The sequence below is a fragment of the Haliotis rufescens genome, unplaced genomic scaffold (genome assembly GCF_023055435.1).
Source record: "Haliotis rufescens isolate VD_foot unplaced genomic scaffold, xgHalRufe1.0.p SCAF_136, whole genome shotgun sequence".
NCBI classification, from domain to species: Eukaryota; Metazoa; Mollusca; class Gastropoda; order Lepetellida; family Haliotidae; genus Haliotis; species Haliotis rufescens.
The window spans coordinates 45975-64614 of NW_025963820.1; the positions used below are offsets into that span (position 1 = coordinate 45975).

At 42.1% G+C, this 18640-nt stretch overlaps 1 protein-coding gene across 1 annotated transcript; it reads right to left on the reverse strand.

The window, feature by feature from the left end:
- Window positions 1-6186: 6186 nt before the first annotated feature.
- LOC125378964 (ankyrin-3-like) lies at window positions 6187-8151 on the reverse strand. The gene has a single exon (XM_048394977.1). It carries the CDS (start codon window positions 8149-8151, stop codon window positions 6187-6189), a length of 1965 nt encoding a protein of 654 aa, XP_048250934.1.
- Between the last annotated feature and the right edge of the window lie 10489 nt (window positions 8152-18640).

The following is an 18640-nucleotide window of genomic DNA, read 5'->3' on the forward strand; positions in this document are numbered from 1 at the left end:
AAGCTATGGACGGACACAACAGGGGCCTTCAGTGTCTATGTGAACATGTCCTACAAGCTTTGGACGGACACAAAAGGGCTTTCAATGTCAATATGAACATGTCCTACAAGTTATGGCCAGACACAGCCAGGGTGCCGCATGTCCATGTGAACATATAGAACAAGTTATAGACAGACACAGCAACGGTGCCGCATGTCCATGTGAACACACGGAACAAGTTATGGACAGACACAGCCAGGGTGCCGCATGTCCATGTGAACATATGGAACAAGTTATGGACAGACACAGCCAGGGTGCCGCATGTCCATGTGAACACACGGAACAAGTTATGGACAGACACAGCCAGGGTGCCGCATGTCCATGTGAACACACGGAACAAGTTATAGACAGACACAGCAAGGGTGCCGCATGTCCATGTGAACATATGGAACAAGTTATGGACATACACAGCAAGAGTGCCCCATGTCCATGTGAACATATAGAACAAGTTATAGACAGACACAGCCAGGGTGCCGTATGTCCATGTAAACATATGGTACAAGTTATAGACAGACACAGCAAGAGTGCCGTATGTCCATGTAAACACAAGGAACAAGTTATGGACATACACGGCCAGGGTGCCCCATGTCCATGTGAACATATAGAACAAGTTATAGACCGACACAGCAAGAGTGCCGTATGTCCATGTGAACATATAAAACAAGTTATAGACAGACACAGCCAGGGTGCCGCATGTCCATGTGAACATATGGAACAAGTTATGGACAGACACAGCAAGGGTGCCGCATGTCCATGTGAACATATGGAACAAGTTATGGACAGACACAGCGAGGGTGCCGCATGTCTATGTGAACATATTGAACAAGTTATGGACAGACACAGCCAGGGTGCCGCATGTCCATGTGAACATATTGAACAAGTTATGGACAGACACAGCCAGGGTGCCGCATGTCTATGTGAACATATTGAACAAGTTATGGACAGACACAGCCAGGGTGCCGCATGTCCATCTGAACATATTGAACAAGTTATAGACAGACACAGCAAGGGTGCCGCATGTCCATGTGAACAGATGGATAATTAATGGACAGACACAGCCAGGGTGCAGCATGTCCATATGAACACACGGAACAAGTTAAAGACATGCAGAGACAGGGTGCCGCATGTCCATGTGAACATATGGAACAAGTTAGAGACAGACACAGCCAGGGTGCCGCATGTCCATGTAAATACACGGAACAAGTTATAGACAGACACAGCCAGGGTGCCGCATGTCCATGTGGACACACGTAACAAGATATGGACAGACACAGCAAAAGGGTGCCGCATATCCATGTGAACATATGGAACAAGTTATGGACAGACACAGCAAGGGTGCCGCATGTCCATGTGAACATATGGAACAAGTTATGGACATACACAGCAAGAGTGCCCCATGTCCATGTGAACATATAGAACAAGTTATAGACAGACACAGCCAGGGTGCCGTATGTCCATGTAAACATATGGTACAAGTTATAGACAGACACAGCAAGAGTGCCGTATGTCCATGTAAACACAAGGAACAAGTTATGGACATACACGGCCAGGGTGCCCCATGTCCATGTGAACATATAGAACAAGTTATAGACCGACACAGCAAGAGTGCCGTATGTCCATGTGAACATATAAAACAAGTTATAGACAGACACAGCCAGGGTGCCGCATGTCCATGTGAACATATGGAACAAGTTATGGACAGACACAGCAAGGGTGCCGCATGTCCATGTGAACATATGGAACAAGTTATGGACAGACACAGCGAGGGTGCCGCATGTCTATGTGAACATATTGAACAAGTTATGGACAGACACAGCCAGGGTGCCGCATGTCCATGTGAACATATTGAACAAGTTATGGACAGACACAGCCAGGGTGCCGCATGTCTATGTGAACATATTGAACAAGTTATGGACAGACACAGCCAGGGTGCCGCATGTCCATCTGAACATATTGAACAAGTTATAGACAGACACAGCAAGGGTGCCGCATGTCCATGTGAACAGATGGATAATTAATGGACAGACACAGCCAGGGTGCAGCATGTCCATATGAACACACGGAACAAGTTAAAGACATGCAGAGACAGGGTGCCGCATGTCCATGTGAACATATGGAACAAGTTAGAGACAGACACAGCCAGGGTGCCGCATGTCCATGTAAATACACGGAACAAGTTATAGACAGACACAGCCAGGGTGCCGCATGTCCATGTGGACACACGTAACAAGATATGGACAGACACAGCAAAAGGGTGCCGCATATCCATGTGAACATATGGAACAAGTTATGGACAGACACAGCAAGGGTGCCGCATGTCCATGTGAACATATGGAACAAGTTATGGACAGACACAGCTAGGGTGCCGCATGTCCATGTGAACATATGGAACAAGTTATGGACAGACACAGCAAGAGTGCCGCATGTCCATGTGAACATATGGAACAAGTTATGGACAGACACAGCAAGAGTGCCGCATGTCCATGTGAACATATGGAACAAGTTATGGAAAGACACAGCAAGAGTGCTGCATCTATGTGAACATATAGAACAAGTTATGGACAGACACAGCAAGCGTACCGCATGTCCATGTGAACACTCGTAACAAGATATGGACAGACACAGCCAGAGTGCCGCATGTCCATGTGAACAGATGGAACAAGTTATGGACATACACAGCAAGGGTGCCGCACGTCGATATCAACATACGGAACAAGTTATAAAGAGACACAACCAGAGTGCTGCATGTCCATGTGAACACACGGAACAAGTTATGGACAGACACAACCAGAGTGCTGCATGTCCATGTGAACACACGGAACAAGTTATGGACAGACACAGCCAGGGTGCCGCATGTCCATGTGAACAGATGGAACAAGTTATAGACAGACACAGCAAGGTTGCCGCATGTCGATGTAAACACACGGAACAAGTTATAGACAGACACAGCCAGGGTGCCGCATGTCCATGTGAACACACGTAACAAGATATGGACAGACATAGCAAGGGTACCGCATGTCCATGTGAACATATTGAACAAGTTATGGACAGACACAGCAAGGGTGCCGCATGTCCATATGAACATATGGAACAAGTTATGGACAGACACAGCAAGGGTGCCGCATGTCCATGTGAACATATAGAACAAGTTATAGACAGACACAGCAACGGTGCCGCATGTCCATGTGAACACACGGAACAAGTTATGGACAGACACAGCCAGGGTGCCGCATGTCCATGTGAACATATGGAACAAGTTATGGACAGACACAGCCAGGGTGCCGCATGTCCATGTGAACACACGGAACAAGTTATGGACAGACACAGCCAGGGTGCCGCATGTCCATGTGAACACACGGAACAAGTTATGGACAGACACAGCAAGGGTGCCGCATGTCCATGTGAACATATGGAACAAGTTATGGACATACACAGCAAGAGTGCCCCATGTCCATGTGAACATATAGAACAAGTTATAGACAGACACAGCCAGGGTGCCGTATGTCCATGTAAACATATGGTACAAGTTATAGACAGACACAGCAAGAGTGCCGTATGTCCATGTAAACACAAGGAACAAGTTATGGACATACACGGCCAGGGTGCCCCATGTCCATGTGAACATATAGAACAAGTTATAGACCGACACAGCAAGAGTGCCGTATGTCCATGTGAACATATAAAACAAGTTATAGACAGACACAGCCAGGGTGCCGCATGTCCATGTGAACATATGGAACAAGTTATGGACAGACACAGCAAGGGTGCCGCATGTCCATGTGAACATATGGAACAAGTTATGGACAGACACAGCGAGGGTGCCGCATGTCTATGTGAACATATTGAACAAGTTATGGACAGACACAGCCAGGGTGCCGCATGTCCATGTGAACATATTGAACAAGTTATGGACAGACACAGCCAGGGTGCCGCATGTCTATGTGAACATATTGAACAAGTTATGGACAGACACAGCCAGGGTGCCGCATGTCCATCTGAACATATTGAACAAGTTATAGACAGACACAGCAAGGGTGCCGCATGTCCATGTGAACAGATGGATAATTAATGGACAGACACAGCCAGGGTGCAGCATGTCCATATGAACACACGGAACAAGTTAAAGACATGCAGAGACAGGGTGCCGCATGTCCATGTGAACATATGGAACAAGTTAGAGACAGACACAGCCAGGGTGCCGCATGTCCATGTAAATACACGGAACAAGTTATAGACAGACACAGCCAGGGTGCCGCATGTCCATGTGGACACACGTAACAAGATATGGACAGACACAGCAAAAGGGTGCCGCATATCCATGTGAACATATGGAACAAGTTATGGACAGACACAGCAAGTGTGCCGCATGTCCATGTGAACATATGGAACAAGTTATGGACAGACACAGCAAGAGTGCCGCATGTCCATGTGAACATATGGAACAAGTTATGGAAAGACACAGCCAGAGTGCTGCATCTATGTGAACATATGGAACAAGTTATGGACAGACACAGCAAGGGTGCCGCACGTCGATATGAACATACGGAACAAGTTATAAACAGACACAACCAGAGTGCTGCATGTCCATGTGAACACACGGAACAAGTTATGGACAGACACAGCCAGGGTGCCGCATGTCCATGTGAACAGATGGAACAAGTTATAGACAGACACAGCAAGGTTGCCGCATGTCGATGTAAACACACGGAACAAGTTATAGACAGACACAGCCAGGGTGCCGCATGTCCATGTGAACACAAGTAACAAGATATGGACAGACATAGCAAGGGTGCCGCATGTCCATGTGAACATATGGAACAAGTTATGGACAGACACAGCAAGGGTGCCGCATGTCCATGTGAACACATGGAATAAGTTATAGACAGACACAGCAACCGTGCCGCATGTCCATGTGAACATATGAAACAAGTTATGGACAGACACAGCCAGGGTGCCGCATGTGCATGTGAACATATGGAACAAGTTATAGACAGACACAGCAAGGGTGCCGCATGTCTATGTGAACATATGGAACAAGTTATAGACAGACACAGCCAGGGTGCCGCATGTCCATGTGAACATATGGAACAAGTTATGGACAGACACAGCCAGGGTGCCGTATGTCCATGTGAACATATGGAACAAGTTATGGACAGGCACAGTAAGGGTGCCGAATGTCCATGTGAACATATGGAACAAGTTATGGACAGACACAGCAAGTGTGCCGCATGTCCATGTGAACATATGGAACAAGTTATTGACAGACACTGCAAGGGTGCCGCATGTCCATGTGAACATATGGAACAAGTTATGGAAAGACACAGCAAGAGTGCCGCATGTCCATGTGAACATATGGAACAAGTTATGGACAGACACAGCAAGCGTGCCGCATGTCCATGTGAACACACGTAACAAGATATGGACAGACACTGCCAGGGTGCCGCATGACCATGTGAACATATGGAACAAGTTATCGACAGACACAGGAAGAGTGCCGCATGTCCATGTGGACATATGGAACAAGTTATAGACAGATACAGCCAGGGTGCCGCAATTAATTCAATTAAAATAATTATTTGCATTATTGTATCATTTGATCAAGAAAGTACTGCCGCGATATAACTGGAATAATGTTAAAAGCGGCATTAAAACCAACTCACTCACTCACTCAAGATAGTACTTAGTGCCCTTCTACAAATAACAGTAATTAAGAAAAGAAAAACATATATGTAAAAAGAAATGACAAGAATGTTCAGAAAAGAATGTAAAGAAAAGGAAGAATGTAAACAGGAAAGAATAAAGAAATCATATAATAAAGAAATAAAGAATTGGTGAGTTTAGTTAGAAGTCTGATGAAGACAGTACAACCATCGTGTATAAAGATATTTCCCTTCATATTCATGTAGCACGGTCCTTTTCTGTGATCTCATTCGATATTCATATTCAATGAGCAAGGTAAAATTAACGTTGTATCTGTTTCGGAAGAGTGGTGCTTAGTTGATACATTGTTTCTTACCATGACACGTGCTTTTGTTTTTTCCCCATCCCATTTAATTATATGTTCGCATGTTTGAATACCATGAGTGCTGAGAGATTTCATGATTTAACGTTTTACAACATATGCCATATCCCCATTTCCTGCATTCTTTAAAGAGAGGCATGTGACTGGAACACATTATACACTGCAGTGAACCCGTGTTGCTTTGCTATCAGAGCAGCAGTTAACCCCTGTTTGGTTTTTAAGGCAATTTCTACACTCGCATGTGAAATGATGTATTTCACCATTTCCACCCTGTTTTCCGAAGTTGCATGATGAAGGATGGTGTTCCCATATATATCCGTCACTGTCGGATCAGCTCCTTTCTTCACAAGTTCCTCAAATATACGTATATTCCCAAATCCTGCAGCAACAAAAGCTGGGGTCCTTCCTTTGTTTCCTCTAACGTTGATATCCACAATGTTGCGGGAAACCAGGTACCTCACTATCTGAATGTTGACTCTACATGCCAAATGAAGGATAGTGTCGCGATCTTTACGTCTTTGTGTCAAATCAGCACCTTTCTTCACCAGTAAATCAAACACATCTTTGTAACCCAAACTTGCCGCAAACATCACAGGTGTGCCAAACTCTCCTGTCCTGTTAATGCGTCGTACAATGGTGTTTACCGTTAGGACGTACTTCACAATGTCCAGATTTCCTCCAGCACACGCCTTCTGAATAATGTCGTTACCGCCAAAATCTACACTTGACAGATCAGCTCCTTTACTCACAACTAAATCAAATACATCTCTGTCCCCGAACAATGCTGACAGTAATGCTGGTGTAAGAAGTTGGTCGTATACATCGTTGATGTTGACAGTGCTATGTGTAAGGATAAATTTGATAGTCTCCCTGTCTCTGGACGAAAATGCAAAATAAAGAATGTCTGCTCTTGAATCATCAACGGCGTTCAGATCAGCTCCTGTATTCATGAGCAGATGTAACACCTCTTTGTGGCCACTGTCGGCTGCTACCAATGCTGGCGTGACCCCAACCATGTTCCTACTATTGATGTCCACAATGTTCTTTGTTAGAACATAACTAACTAGCTCAACATTACCGCCTTTACAGGCCATGTGGAGAATATTGTTTTTAGCTCTATCGAATAGCGATAGATCAGCTCTTTTCTCCTGCAGTAAGTCGAATATATCTTTGTGTCCCATGGATGCTGCTGTCATTGCTGGTGTCATTCCAATGTTTCCTCTACTGTTGATGTCCACAATGTTCTGATTGAGGACATACGTCACCAGCTTCATGCTTCCTCCTCTACAAGCCTCATGTAGGATGTTGTCACCATCTTCAGTCTGTATAAGCAGGTCTGCTCCTTTCGCAACAAGCAGGTCAAACACTTCCCCATGTCCATTATGTGCAGCTACTAACACTGCCGTAACCCCAATAGTGGCCTTGGCGTTAATGGGTGTAACATTCTGCCTAAGAATATACTGAACTATTTCAACATTACCTCCTTCACAGGCTGCGTGAAGAACATTTCTATCTGCAACATCCAGAAGGGCCATATTAGCTCCTTTGTTCACCAGTAGGTCAAAGACATCTTTGTGTCCCTTGGTTGCCGCATTCAGTATCGGTGTGCAGTCGTCCACGTTTCTACTGTTTACGTCCACGTGTTTTTCTGTAAAGACATGATTAACTATCTCAATACTCCCCCCTGAACAAGCCAGATGTAATATTGTGTTTAGTTCTGAATCCACAAATGACAGATCAGTTCTTTTCCTCACAAGTAACTCAAACACGTCTTTGTTGCCAGTGAGGGCTGCTTTCATAGCTGTTGACTGCAACAACTTGTCTCTGCTGTCGATGTCAACAATATCCTTTGTGAGGATATAGTTCACTATACCTATGTTTCCTCCTTCACAGGCAATGTGTAGAATCGTTCTTCTGTCCTTATCCAGGAGAGATAGATCCGCTCCTTCCCTCACAAGTAAGTCAAACATGTCTTTGTCTGCTCTCCCTGCTGCAAGCATCACTGGGGTCCTCCTGTTCAGACCTCTGGTGTTGATGACTGCCTGGGCCTCGAGCAGGATGAGTTGGACTCCACACAGGTTACCATCCATGGTGGAACTGAGAATGTTAGTGTGAGGCTTGGTCAGGTACTGCTGCTTGTTTCCCTCTGCTGTAAGACAGGAACATATTATTCGTTATGGTGCTTTTAGTTACAGTATACGATGTCATATTAGGTTCGCAGAACAATATTGGGCGGGGCGTCATAATATGACACCGTATACGGCCACTAAAGAGACCATACCGAATTTATTATGCCGAACATATGACACAATTTGGTATCTTTGTCGCACATGACATGTCAAAACTTAAAACTCAAAACTTGACACATACAACATTAGACGTTACGGGTCAAAGGGAGACTACTCTTCCAAACTCAGAGGCGAAACATTGTTGGTGATTTTAGCTTCATATAATCGTTACTAAAGTTTTTATAAACGAATTTTGGTACCAGAATTTTCATGTGACATATGTGAGGTGGGTGTTGGAAAATCAAAAAATGTCTGTTACTGACGGTATACGGTCTCATAGTAGGTCATTAACAAATAATTTTTTTATTTGAAGTTTACACGATATACGGCTTTTCCATTGGACGAGAGGTCGGTCACATGACCGCGAAATTGACGTTCATAAGTGAATGAACGACACAATTTGACGTTCATACGTTTTTCACGAGACCGTTTTCTTGAAATGACGTAAACACTGACGGACTACTTCCACATTCCTGGGGAAACCCCTGGGAATTCCCTACCACGAAAACATGCATAAGCGTTCTTTCTGATCATTTAGAACCTTTATTCTTGGTCTCAGCGTTTCAGTATGCTTTGAGAAATTTCAGAGAGCGTGACTGCATGATTGTTCACGAATATCCTCGCTACGGCCCATCCTAATGAACAAACGAAGAAATGCACATCTAAACTATCGTAGTATCGACTCGATCCGTGCCTAGGCTGACATTGACCGTCTCCAGCAATCTATGAATTTACCTTTGTGTCTGTTTGACGCATCTTTATTCACCTTTCAATGATCGGCCAGTTGATAAATGATGACTAACACATGTAACCGCCAAAGGTTCATCAACAACTTCGGAAATCTCTCCCGTCACGTTTATCGTGTCGGCCATTTTGACGTCTTGTACGTGATGTAAATGTATTACGACGCGCTGTCATTGTGACTGACTCACTGAGGTAGTTCTTTACAGACCTTTCTCATCTAATGAGGATATGATTTGAACACATGTGCTGCGTAAGATGTTTCTGGAGAGCAAGTTGTGCATCCATACGCCCATGTCACCTCTCTTTTTGAGGAACTATTTTACTCCGCGATATAGCTGGTTGTTGTATGGCTGTCAGTGTAAACATGAAGTCACACGTACTAAATAAAATTGTGTTTAGATCTAGGCCTACATCTTTTTAGGTAAGAAATTGTGATAAAAAAGAGTGAGGGCCAAACATTGTATGAACGTCGTCGCAAGCTCCGACGTTCATACAGTTTGGCCCTCACTCTATGAAGGTTCATACTCCAATGAACTCACACAAAGTGAAGGTCAATTCTTAACCATCTTGGATTTTTACTGACGTTATACGGGCTCATAATGGGTTAGTAGTTTGCTCTCTGACTGGTCAATGTCACTTTGAGGCATGAAAAAGGAAAGGATTATGTAATGGCACTTAGATTTAACTCGGCTTGTGTAGTTATAGATTAATCAACTCGGTATGAGTGATTATGTAAAATACGTCACAAGTGAAATTAATTTTGTAAGTTCCTGGCTAAAGCTCGGAACTTAAAACACTAATTTGACGAGTGACCTATAGCTATTTTCTGTAATCACTCGTACCGAGGGGGTCATTTTGTTTATTGTCCATAATCATATTTCATATTAATTACGTTTCAAGGGGAAAAAACTGTCGCGGATCAAGGAGCAGCTGTTATGTATCCGCGTGTGACAAAACAGTGTCCACTCAGTCTAATCACATTACTCTCTTAACGTGTTGTTACGCGAGAAAAGTATAGTTCTGTATAAAGATCACATTATTTCAGTTATATTTCTGTCTGATTTACATAGCCTACAGTACCACGCACTGATAAAGAAGACAAGTTTCTAAAAAGGTTCTTCGTTTTTTTTAATCAAGGCTTGTTTTGACAAGATCTCGTCACTGACACAGACAGTCGCCGTCGTGCATCGGCAGAGACATAGAGAATACTACACTCATTTTCGTTGGTTACCATTTTTACGATACGAGTGGACTTTCTATGGTATCTGACCGGGCGAAACGAGGGGTCCCGTCTGTGCAAGCAAAATGGTTCGGTTTCCATTCATGTTAACTGTACCACCCTATACACCGTTATAAATATATAAACTGAGCGATAAAAGAAAGTATAGGTTGGCAATTTGTAATTTTCCTAAAACTAGTGGATCAGTAAAATGTTTTATAGGTGTTCGGGCAACTAGGCCCATTTACACCTTGCCCATAATAAAGGTTCGCTAAGTACATAGAAATTGTATAAAGTATTAAACTGTCACACGCTTTAATATAAACGAGAATGACATTCTGAACATCATGGTGAACAATATTCCTAGAACATAAAATACCAGACAATGAGAAGTCAATATTGAGAACTGTAAGAGAATCCACCATTGCCTTACGCTGATTAACATACCGTTGGCAATGCAATAACAGATTAAATACATTATCAAACTGATTACACACTGTACAATGTGCTGAAATGTCTTTATCAATAACATTTAGATAAGCACCAAGACCACAATGCCCAAGACAAAGTCTAGTTAAGAGAACCTCCTCTCTCCGATTATATCTAGATATGTGTAATTCAGTGATAAAAGGATCGATGCCAAAAAGATGACGTCCTTTTAAGGACGATGTCAATCTCTGCTGCCATTTTGTGTTAGCATGGGTCATACTGACGGTGCCTAACTCTGCAGGAGAAGGACAAATTGTTTCGTCTTGTTCTGATTCGTCAAATTCTAATGCAGCTTTTGCCAATTTATCAGTTTTCTCATTTCCAAGTAATCCACCATGAGCAGGGATCCATGAAAATTCAACATCTAACAGAACTTTACTTCAGTCATTACAAAGGACGAGAATAATGTTGATCAAGTCCTGCCTCACTAAGGAAGAACCTACCCGAATTGCTTGTAATGGACTGACAGTAACCAAAAATAACCGCTGAAACAGGCCTTAAAAAACTAATCCAACGCAGTGCTACACTGATTGCTCCTAGTTCAGCAGAAAATACTGATGAGTGATCAGCCAATCGGACAGAAAGTTCTCTCTGTTCATTAACGATGAATATACCATGACCAACACGACCGGACACTGGGCACTTACAGCCATCAGTGTAAATCTGCATGGCATTTAACCACTGTAAACCTCGGATATGTTCCTCAGCTATAGTTTTAACTCGAGGTGCTGGCTCACATTTATTTACCCGCTCCAGGACATCAAGATAAACTGATCGCAGTTCAAGCAGCCATGGTGGCTTTTAAGGCAGAACATTAGTGTCATCTATTGCAACATCACGCACAGTATGATTGAAAGCCGTTCTCTGAGATCGCATCCCATAAGGCCCCATACCATTCCCCAAGTATCATGAAAATATTTAATACAATCATTCAAAACAGTTGACGTTGAGTGTTTACTCCCAAAAGATTTCAATTTTGACATATATCTAACGTCTAACATTTCACGCCTGAGATCTAGGTCATTTCACCTAAATTAAGCTTATAAAGCCTCAACAGAGGTGGTCCTGAACGCTCCAAGACATAATCTTAGGGCTTTTAAGTGAACAACATCAAGTCCTGCTTTTTGTGTACACGTGCAGATCCATGGGCTTGACAACCGAAATCAAGTCTAGATCTAATGAGGGCTCTTTGTAACATTAACAAACACTTCCTGTTTGCACCCCATTTGGTACTGGAAATACTTCTCAGGAGGTTCAGGACTTTATTGCATTTCTGAATCAGAAAGTCCAACCGTGGCTTCCAGGATGAGCCTCTTATCAAACCAGAGACCTAAAAACTTGACTATATCCACAAACTCCAATTCAGAACCACACAAGACTAATTGTGAATTATGAGGAATCTTTTTCTGAGTAATGATCATAGCAGAAGATTTAGAAGCTGAAATATTAAAACCCCAATGTTCACACCAATTCTGTACAAGGTAGAGAGATTGTTGAACACCTTTGAAGACAGTGTCAAAATTACCGGACCTTTTCCACAACGCTCCATCATCTGCAAACTGTGATGTTTCAACCAGGAAATTAATATTCTCAAACAAATCATTTATCATAACATTAAATACTGTTTGGCTGATCACACTTCCTTGAGGTGTTCCATTCTCTAAAATATATATATCTGATAGTGAAGTTCCAATACGAACTTGCATAGTTCTATCCGTTAAGAAATATTTGATCCAATCAGGCATACGTCCACAAAATTCAAGGTTATACAGTTTTATTATCGAACCATCCCTCCACAACATGTCATATGCTTTTTCAATGTCCATGATCAGCACAAGACCTATTTTTTCTAAAGCCTGATTGAACGTCTGAAAACAGATTGTTCTTTGCCATGAAGTACACCAGACGGTTATTTACCATTATCCCCATTATTTTACACAATGTTAGAGGTAAGAGCAATAGGTCTGTAGGATGTGGCTTCAGTAGGATCTTTACCAGGCTTCGGAATTTGAACTACTGTTGCTTTCTCAAAGAAATGGGAAGCGCGCCTTCAAACCAAATATAATCAAACGGTAAAAGCATGGTTCAAAGGCTGATAAGGGGAAGGCGTTTAAACATATCATAGCATAAAGAATCATCTCCTGGAGAAGTAACTTTACGTCCAGAAATAGCATTCTTTAATTCCTGGAAACTAAATAATGAGTTGTTATCAGCTATATGATATGTTGGACAATGTAAAATGTCCGAGAATTCTGATTTAAGTGTTTCCTTATAGAGGAACAAATCTGAGTTGAAGTTATCTGTATTCAATACTTATTGAAATTACTGAGCCAGTGCATTACTCTTGTCTATACTTGTTGTTGCAGGCGTGACTTTACCAATAGACGGAATTATATCACGATTTGAACTTGAACTACCAGAAATATTTTTCACTTTCCTCCATACCTGAGATAGAGGTGTATTTCTATTTAAAGTAATGGTGTAATTAGACCAAGGCAAACGTTTTGCTTCAATAACAGTTCTTTTAAAGAATGCGGAAGTGCGCCTATACTCGATTAAATCACACGGCAAATCTGATTTTTCAACAATTGTTTTTTGCCCTCTTCCTGGCATCATGTGCTGATTGACATGTATCCGTCCACCAACAAACAGGCGTTTTAAGCCGACGTTTACTAGAACTTCTGCCTATAAATCTATTGTCAGCATCAATAATGTTAGAGAATAGAGTTTACAGCAGGCGTGATGGTGTCAGAGCACACGATAATGATCACTACCAAAAGCATCCTGCAAATACACTTCCCAATAACAATGTGGAGCCAGTTGTGGACTGGTCAAATCCAGGGCCGAAAATGAAGCAGAAGCCAAGTCATACCCGGTCATAGAACAATCAATAAGAAGGAAAATATTCTTTCATCAAGCAGTGTTTTAATGGCTTTACCTCCATCATCCAACTTACTAGCTCCCCAAAATGGACTATGACTATTAAAATCACAACACACTACTGTAAGATTGTCTGACTTGTTCAAAAGAGAAATATATTCATCGTAGGTAACACAAGCATTATTATAGACAATAAAAATGGAAACCGATCTTTTATCCTTCAAATGAATATCGACTGAATTCGCTTCTAATTGAGATTGTGGCACCCTAAGTTCCCGAAGTTTCCTTTATGAGTATAGCACAACCACCTCTAGAACCAACCTGACGATCTTAACGTAGGCAGACATAACCTTCCCAACTGAATTGCTGTTTAGGATTCAGGAACGTCTCCTGAAGACATAAAACATCAGGCATTGGGACAAGACTGTTAATAAAAACCTTGGATCCCAGACCATTAGCATTTACTGATCTAGCATTCCACTGAAGGATCAAGAAAGCCATAAGAAGGATTAAGACTTTTGTTGCTGACCCTTAGCCATGCTCGTCAGATCATCAGGGGACAATTTTAACCACAAGAGGGACTGGGCAACTGACGTTATCGTCTGGAGACCATCAGACTTGAATGCACGAGTAGTGCCAAAATTAGCAACTATACACATAACAAAGTTGAGAAATTCAACAGGAGAGACATTGTTGAATAGACGTTTGCAAGATGATTGAGGCATGGTGTCAACAACAGGATCAGTCTGACATTCAACTTCCAGAGTTTCAGTGTGAGTACTGGCAGTCACCATGACTGGAGAAGACACAACATCAGAAATTGTAACAACCTGAGACAGTGGTTTAGCTGCAGGAAGTGGTTTAGGGACTGTTGGAACCTGAGCGATATCTAAATCTCCACGCACCTGTCGAACAGCCTGAGAATAAGACAACTTACCCTCAACTTGGACTTTCTGAATCTGGACAGCTTCCTGGTATTTAATACAACCTGTGTATGCCACAGAGTGTGCACGACCACAGTTCTTACATTTAAGAGAACTTTCATTTCACTCCTCATATTTGTGCTTCCCTCCACATTTGGCGCACACATGATGAGTGCTTCTACAATTAGCAGAGACATGCCCAAAGGACTGACACTTGAAGCATCACAGAGCAGGAGGAACATACATCCGGATTGGAAATGTCTGGAAGAAAATGACAACATGATCTGGTAAAGACTGGCCAGTAAATGTTAGCAGAACATAATTGGTAGGAACTTTATGAGGTCCACGAGCCACACACACAGCAGAGCACGTTAGAGGTTTTAACTCGTCCTCAATTTCACTCATCTCAATATCCAGATCAATACCATAGATGACTCCACGTGTTCTCATTAATGATTCAGGTTCATGTGTGTTCATCAAGTTCTGTCACCTGCAAAGTGTTTTGGCAGCCTCAACAGTTTTTGCTGTGACACTAACATCTCCCCTGGCCATCCGCTTAATGCTGACTATTTCTGTAGTGATCATAGCCAGGGCTCTAGCCAAAGCATAAGTATCATAAGTTGACAGATGGTCGTTGAACCATCATTATATTCATCTACATCGGCTTTGAAGATAACAGTGGTTGGTTTGATCTGCCCTGGCTCATCAAAGACAAAAGTAAGATCAGACCATGCAGTAGGAGGGACAGTATTTGGTTGCTTCGCTACAAAAGCTTTTTCAGAAGTACATTCAGGAATACGATCGATTCGCTTCCTCCCTGAAGCCACCACTTTAAATCCTTCCGCACATTCCATTCTGTTGTCAGCCATTGCCGAGGACAATCCCCAACAACTGACTGTAACAATCAGCAAACACCAAATAGAAATCAAAAGCCAAACGAACCAAAGAGGAAGTGTCGTAAACAATCAAGTGTTGTATAACACTAGACAAGTTGCTGAGAAGCAAAAGACGTCCGAACTCGACGGCAGTCAAGACCGAACGCCATAGCTAGTGGAAAGTGGGTATTGGGAATATGGGTGCCCAGGAACAGGTACCAAAAAACACCTAACCTCGAAAGCACCACCTTTGGCGGGGCTCGTGCGCTTACAAAACAATGGTGAAGCAGGTTTCCCGCCTATGGCATAAACTGTACGTGCAGGGTATAACCACACGTGATGAAAGCACACAAAAGAAATACCACGACTGTCACAGGTGCAGAGAGAGAGAGCCATCGGTATGGCCCAAATGGGGGCAACACAGGTCCAAATTACGAGAAGGTTTGGTTGTACACCACTGACAGTAGCCAGGCTGATTCAACGGTACAGTCAGACGGGGAGGACACAGGGCAGGCCTATAACCGGACGACTCCGAGGGACAACACCACTGGAAGACGGTCAGATACGGCTCATTCACCTGCGAAACAGATTCGTAACGCCGACGGCGACGGCAGCAACAGCGTTGGAACATCCCATTGGACGCACTCATTGGACGCATCAACCAAAAGCTAAAAGCGGAAGAGTAATTTTGAACCCGTCGACACTGGACTTCTTTTGGCTGGCATTGTCACGAATATTGAAACCTTTGCAAGTCCATGTTTTTCGTGAGAGATTGGCAATTGAGTGTACATAAAACTTCCCTAAGATGTAAAAATCATTGCCAATAATGGAAAATAAAACATTATTTCACAAACAATAAAAAAGGAAAAGGATCATACAAAATGCTTCGAATTCAACAAATTCTATGAAGTAGTGTCAAACCAGGACTAGTACGAAAAAGGAAAGAACACACATATTAATATTTTGTAGATCTATTCAGATTTATTTGTGAAAAGAAAAACATTTATCTTTTTTGGAATCATTACAAGTGAAAATACAACGAGAAGCGAGGAGGAAAAGGAAGTGGACGGATCTGAAGGCAGCAGTAAAAAAAGGCAAAAAGTGGAAGGCAAGAAAACCAAAGTAAAAGCGCTGGGGGCCACCCCTGATGAACTCTCCTCAATACAAAAATAGTTAATAACATATTTCAATGATACTCTTTTCCATTATATAGTGATATAAACTATCATGAAATCACACAAAATGACAGAATTTTGGCAGAAACAAATAAACATTTCCTCCTTTGGAGTGGAAGATAATAATCTGTCTTATGAATCCGTAACGAGTTATTAGGAGGTCAGCGTTCTTCACGGCTGATGTTGTTTGGCCTCCCTGCTCTTTCAACATCAGTCGTGAAAATCAAACAACTTGTAATCGTAATATTATTACTTTACAAACTAATTGAGTAGGAAACATTTCGGAATTTACCTTCCACACAGACAGTCTTTCCAGCATGGGTCTCGAGGCACCTCTCACCTTGGCAAGTCTTCAATGAACATGATCCAGCTTTAACCTGAGGACAACAGTATGTAATGTGCAATAGCAAATAATTCGTGTGCCAAGGACAAGTGGCTCTTTTCGGCAGAGGAATGTATTTCTATATTTTGTAATTATATTTTGGATGCTCTTCGATCAGATGAAATGAATATGAAAGCGTGACTACAATATTATAATATTATGATGTATCTATTAGTACCCTTTACACACTCTGTATCTGTCAGTACCCTATACACACAATGTATCTATCAGTACCCTATACACACAATGTATCTATCAGTACCCTATACACACAATGTATCTATCAGTACCCTATACACACAATGCATCTATCATGACCCTATACACACAATGCATCTATCATGACCCTATACAAACAATGTATCTTTCAGTACCCTATACACACAATGTATCTTTCAGTACCCTATACACACAATGTATCTATCAGTACCCTATACACACAATGTATCTATCAGTACCCTATACACACAATGCAACTATCATGACCCTATACACACAATGCATCTATCATGACCCTATACAAACAATGTATCTTTCAGTACCCTATACACACAGTGTATCTATCAGTACCCTATACACACAATGTATCTATCAGTACCCTTTACACACAATGTATCTATCATGACCCTATACAAACAATGTATCTGTCAGTACCCTATACACACAATGTATCTGTCAGTACCATGTACACTCAATATGGCTCGCCGACTTGGTTGATGCATGTCATCGATCCCAATTGTGTGGCTTGATGCTCATGATGTCAATCACTGGATTGTCTGCTCCAGACTCGATTATCTACAGATTATTTACAATTGTGAACGATGCATATTTCTATACCTGCATTGGGATACCAATGTAATCTGCAAAATAAAATAATGAACTTTATCTGATCTTAAATGCCCGAAATCATGTACATTTTAATCTAAGTACAGGATATCCAAATAGGATTACTGGGCCATTATTCCCAAGCTTTGTGCATCCTATTGCAATGATCAACAAGGGAATATGCCCATAGAACCTCAAGTCACAAAATATGATGGCTCGTTGCACCACGTCGCACAGCCTTACAGCCTTGGCTGAAACCTGTTGAAACCTAATGCGTGTCTTGCAAGTCAAATTATCCAACTACTAACTTTTGTGTTTCTTTTTGGTATGAAAACACATTTTCCATATTCTTCTATTTTGTCCTGTTGTCGCTGGAACAAGGAGCACACGAGGTTGACAGAATCGTAGCCAAAGCTCCTACATGATCCTCTGGTTGTGCATTTTTCATTGCACATATTGACACCAATAGAGGAAAATATTTCTATTGTCTGCGTTTCTACTGTTTCTGTAGTGCCAGAGTGATGTTTTAGTCCAACAGTGGCCGTCAAACACCACATTAGACCCAACAGTCCAAGAGACATGATTTCACTCAAGTAAGTGACCGACAGTTTTATGAACTTCCAGAGCCTTACAACTTAGAAGACATAGGCATGTTGTCTAGACCGCCATCACCAGTATAATAGTTCATATAAAATGACAGTGTCTATTCTTTCATTGATCTTCTTAGACCCTTACTTATTTATACAATTGTAAATCAGCCTATATCTCGAAATTGTTAC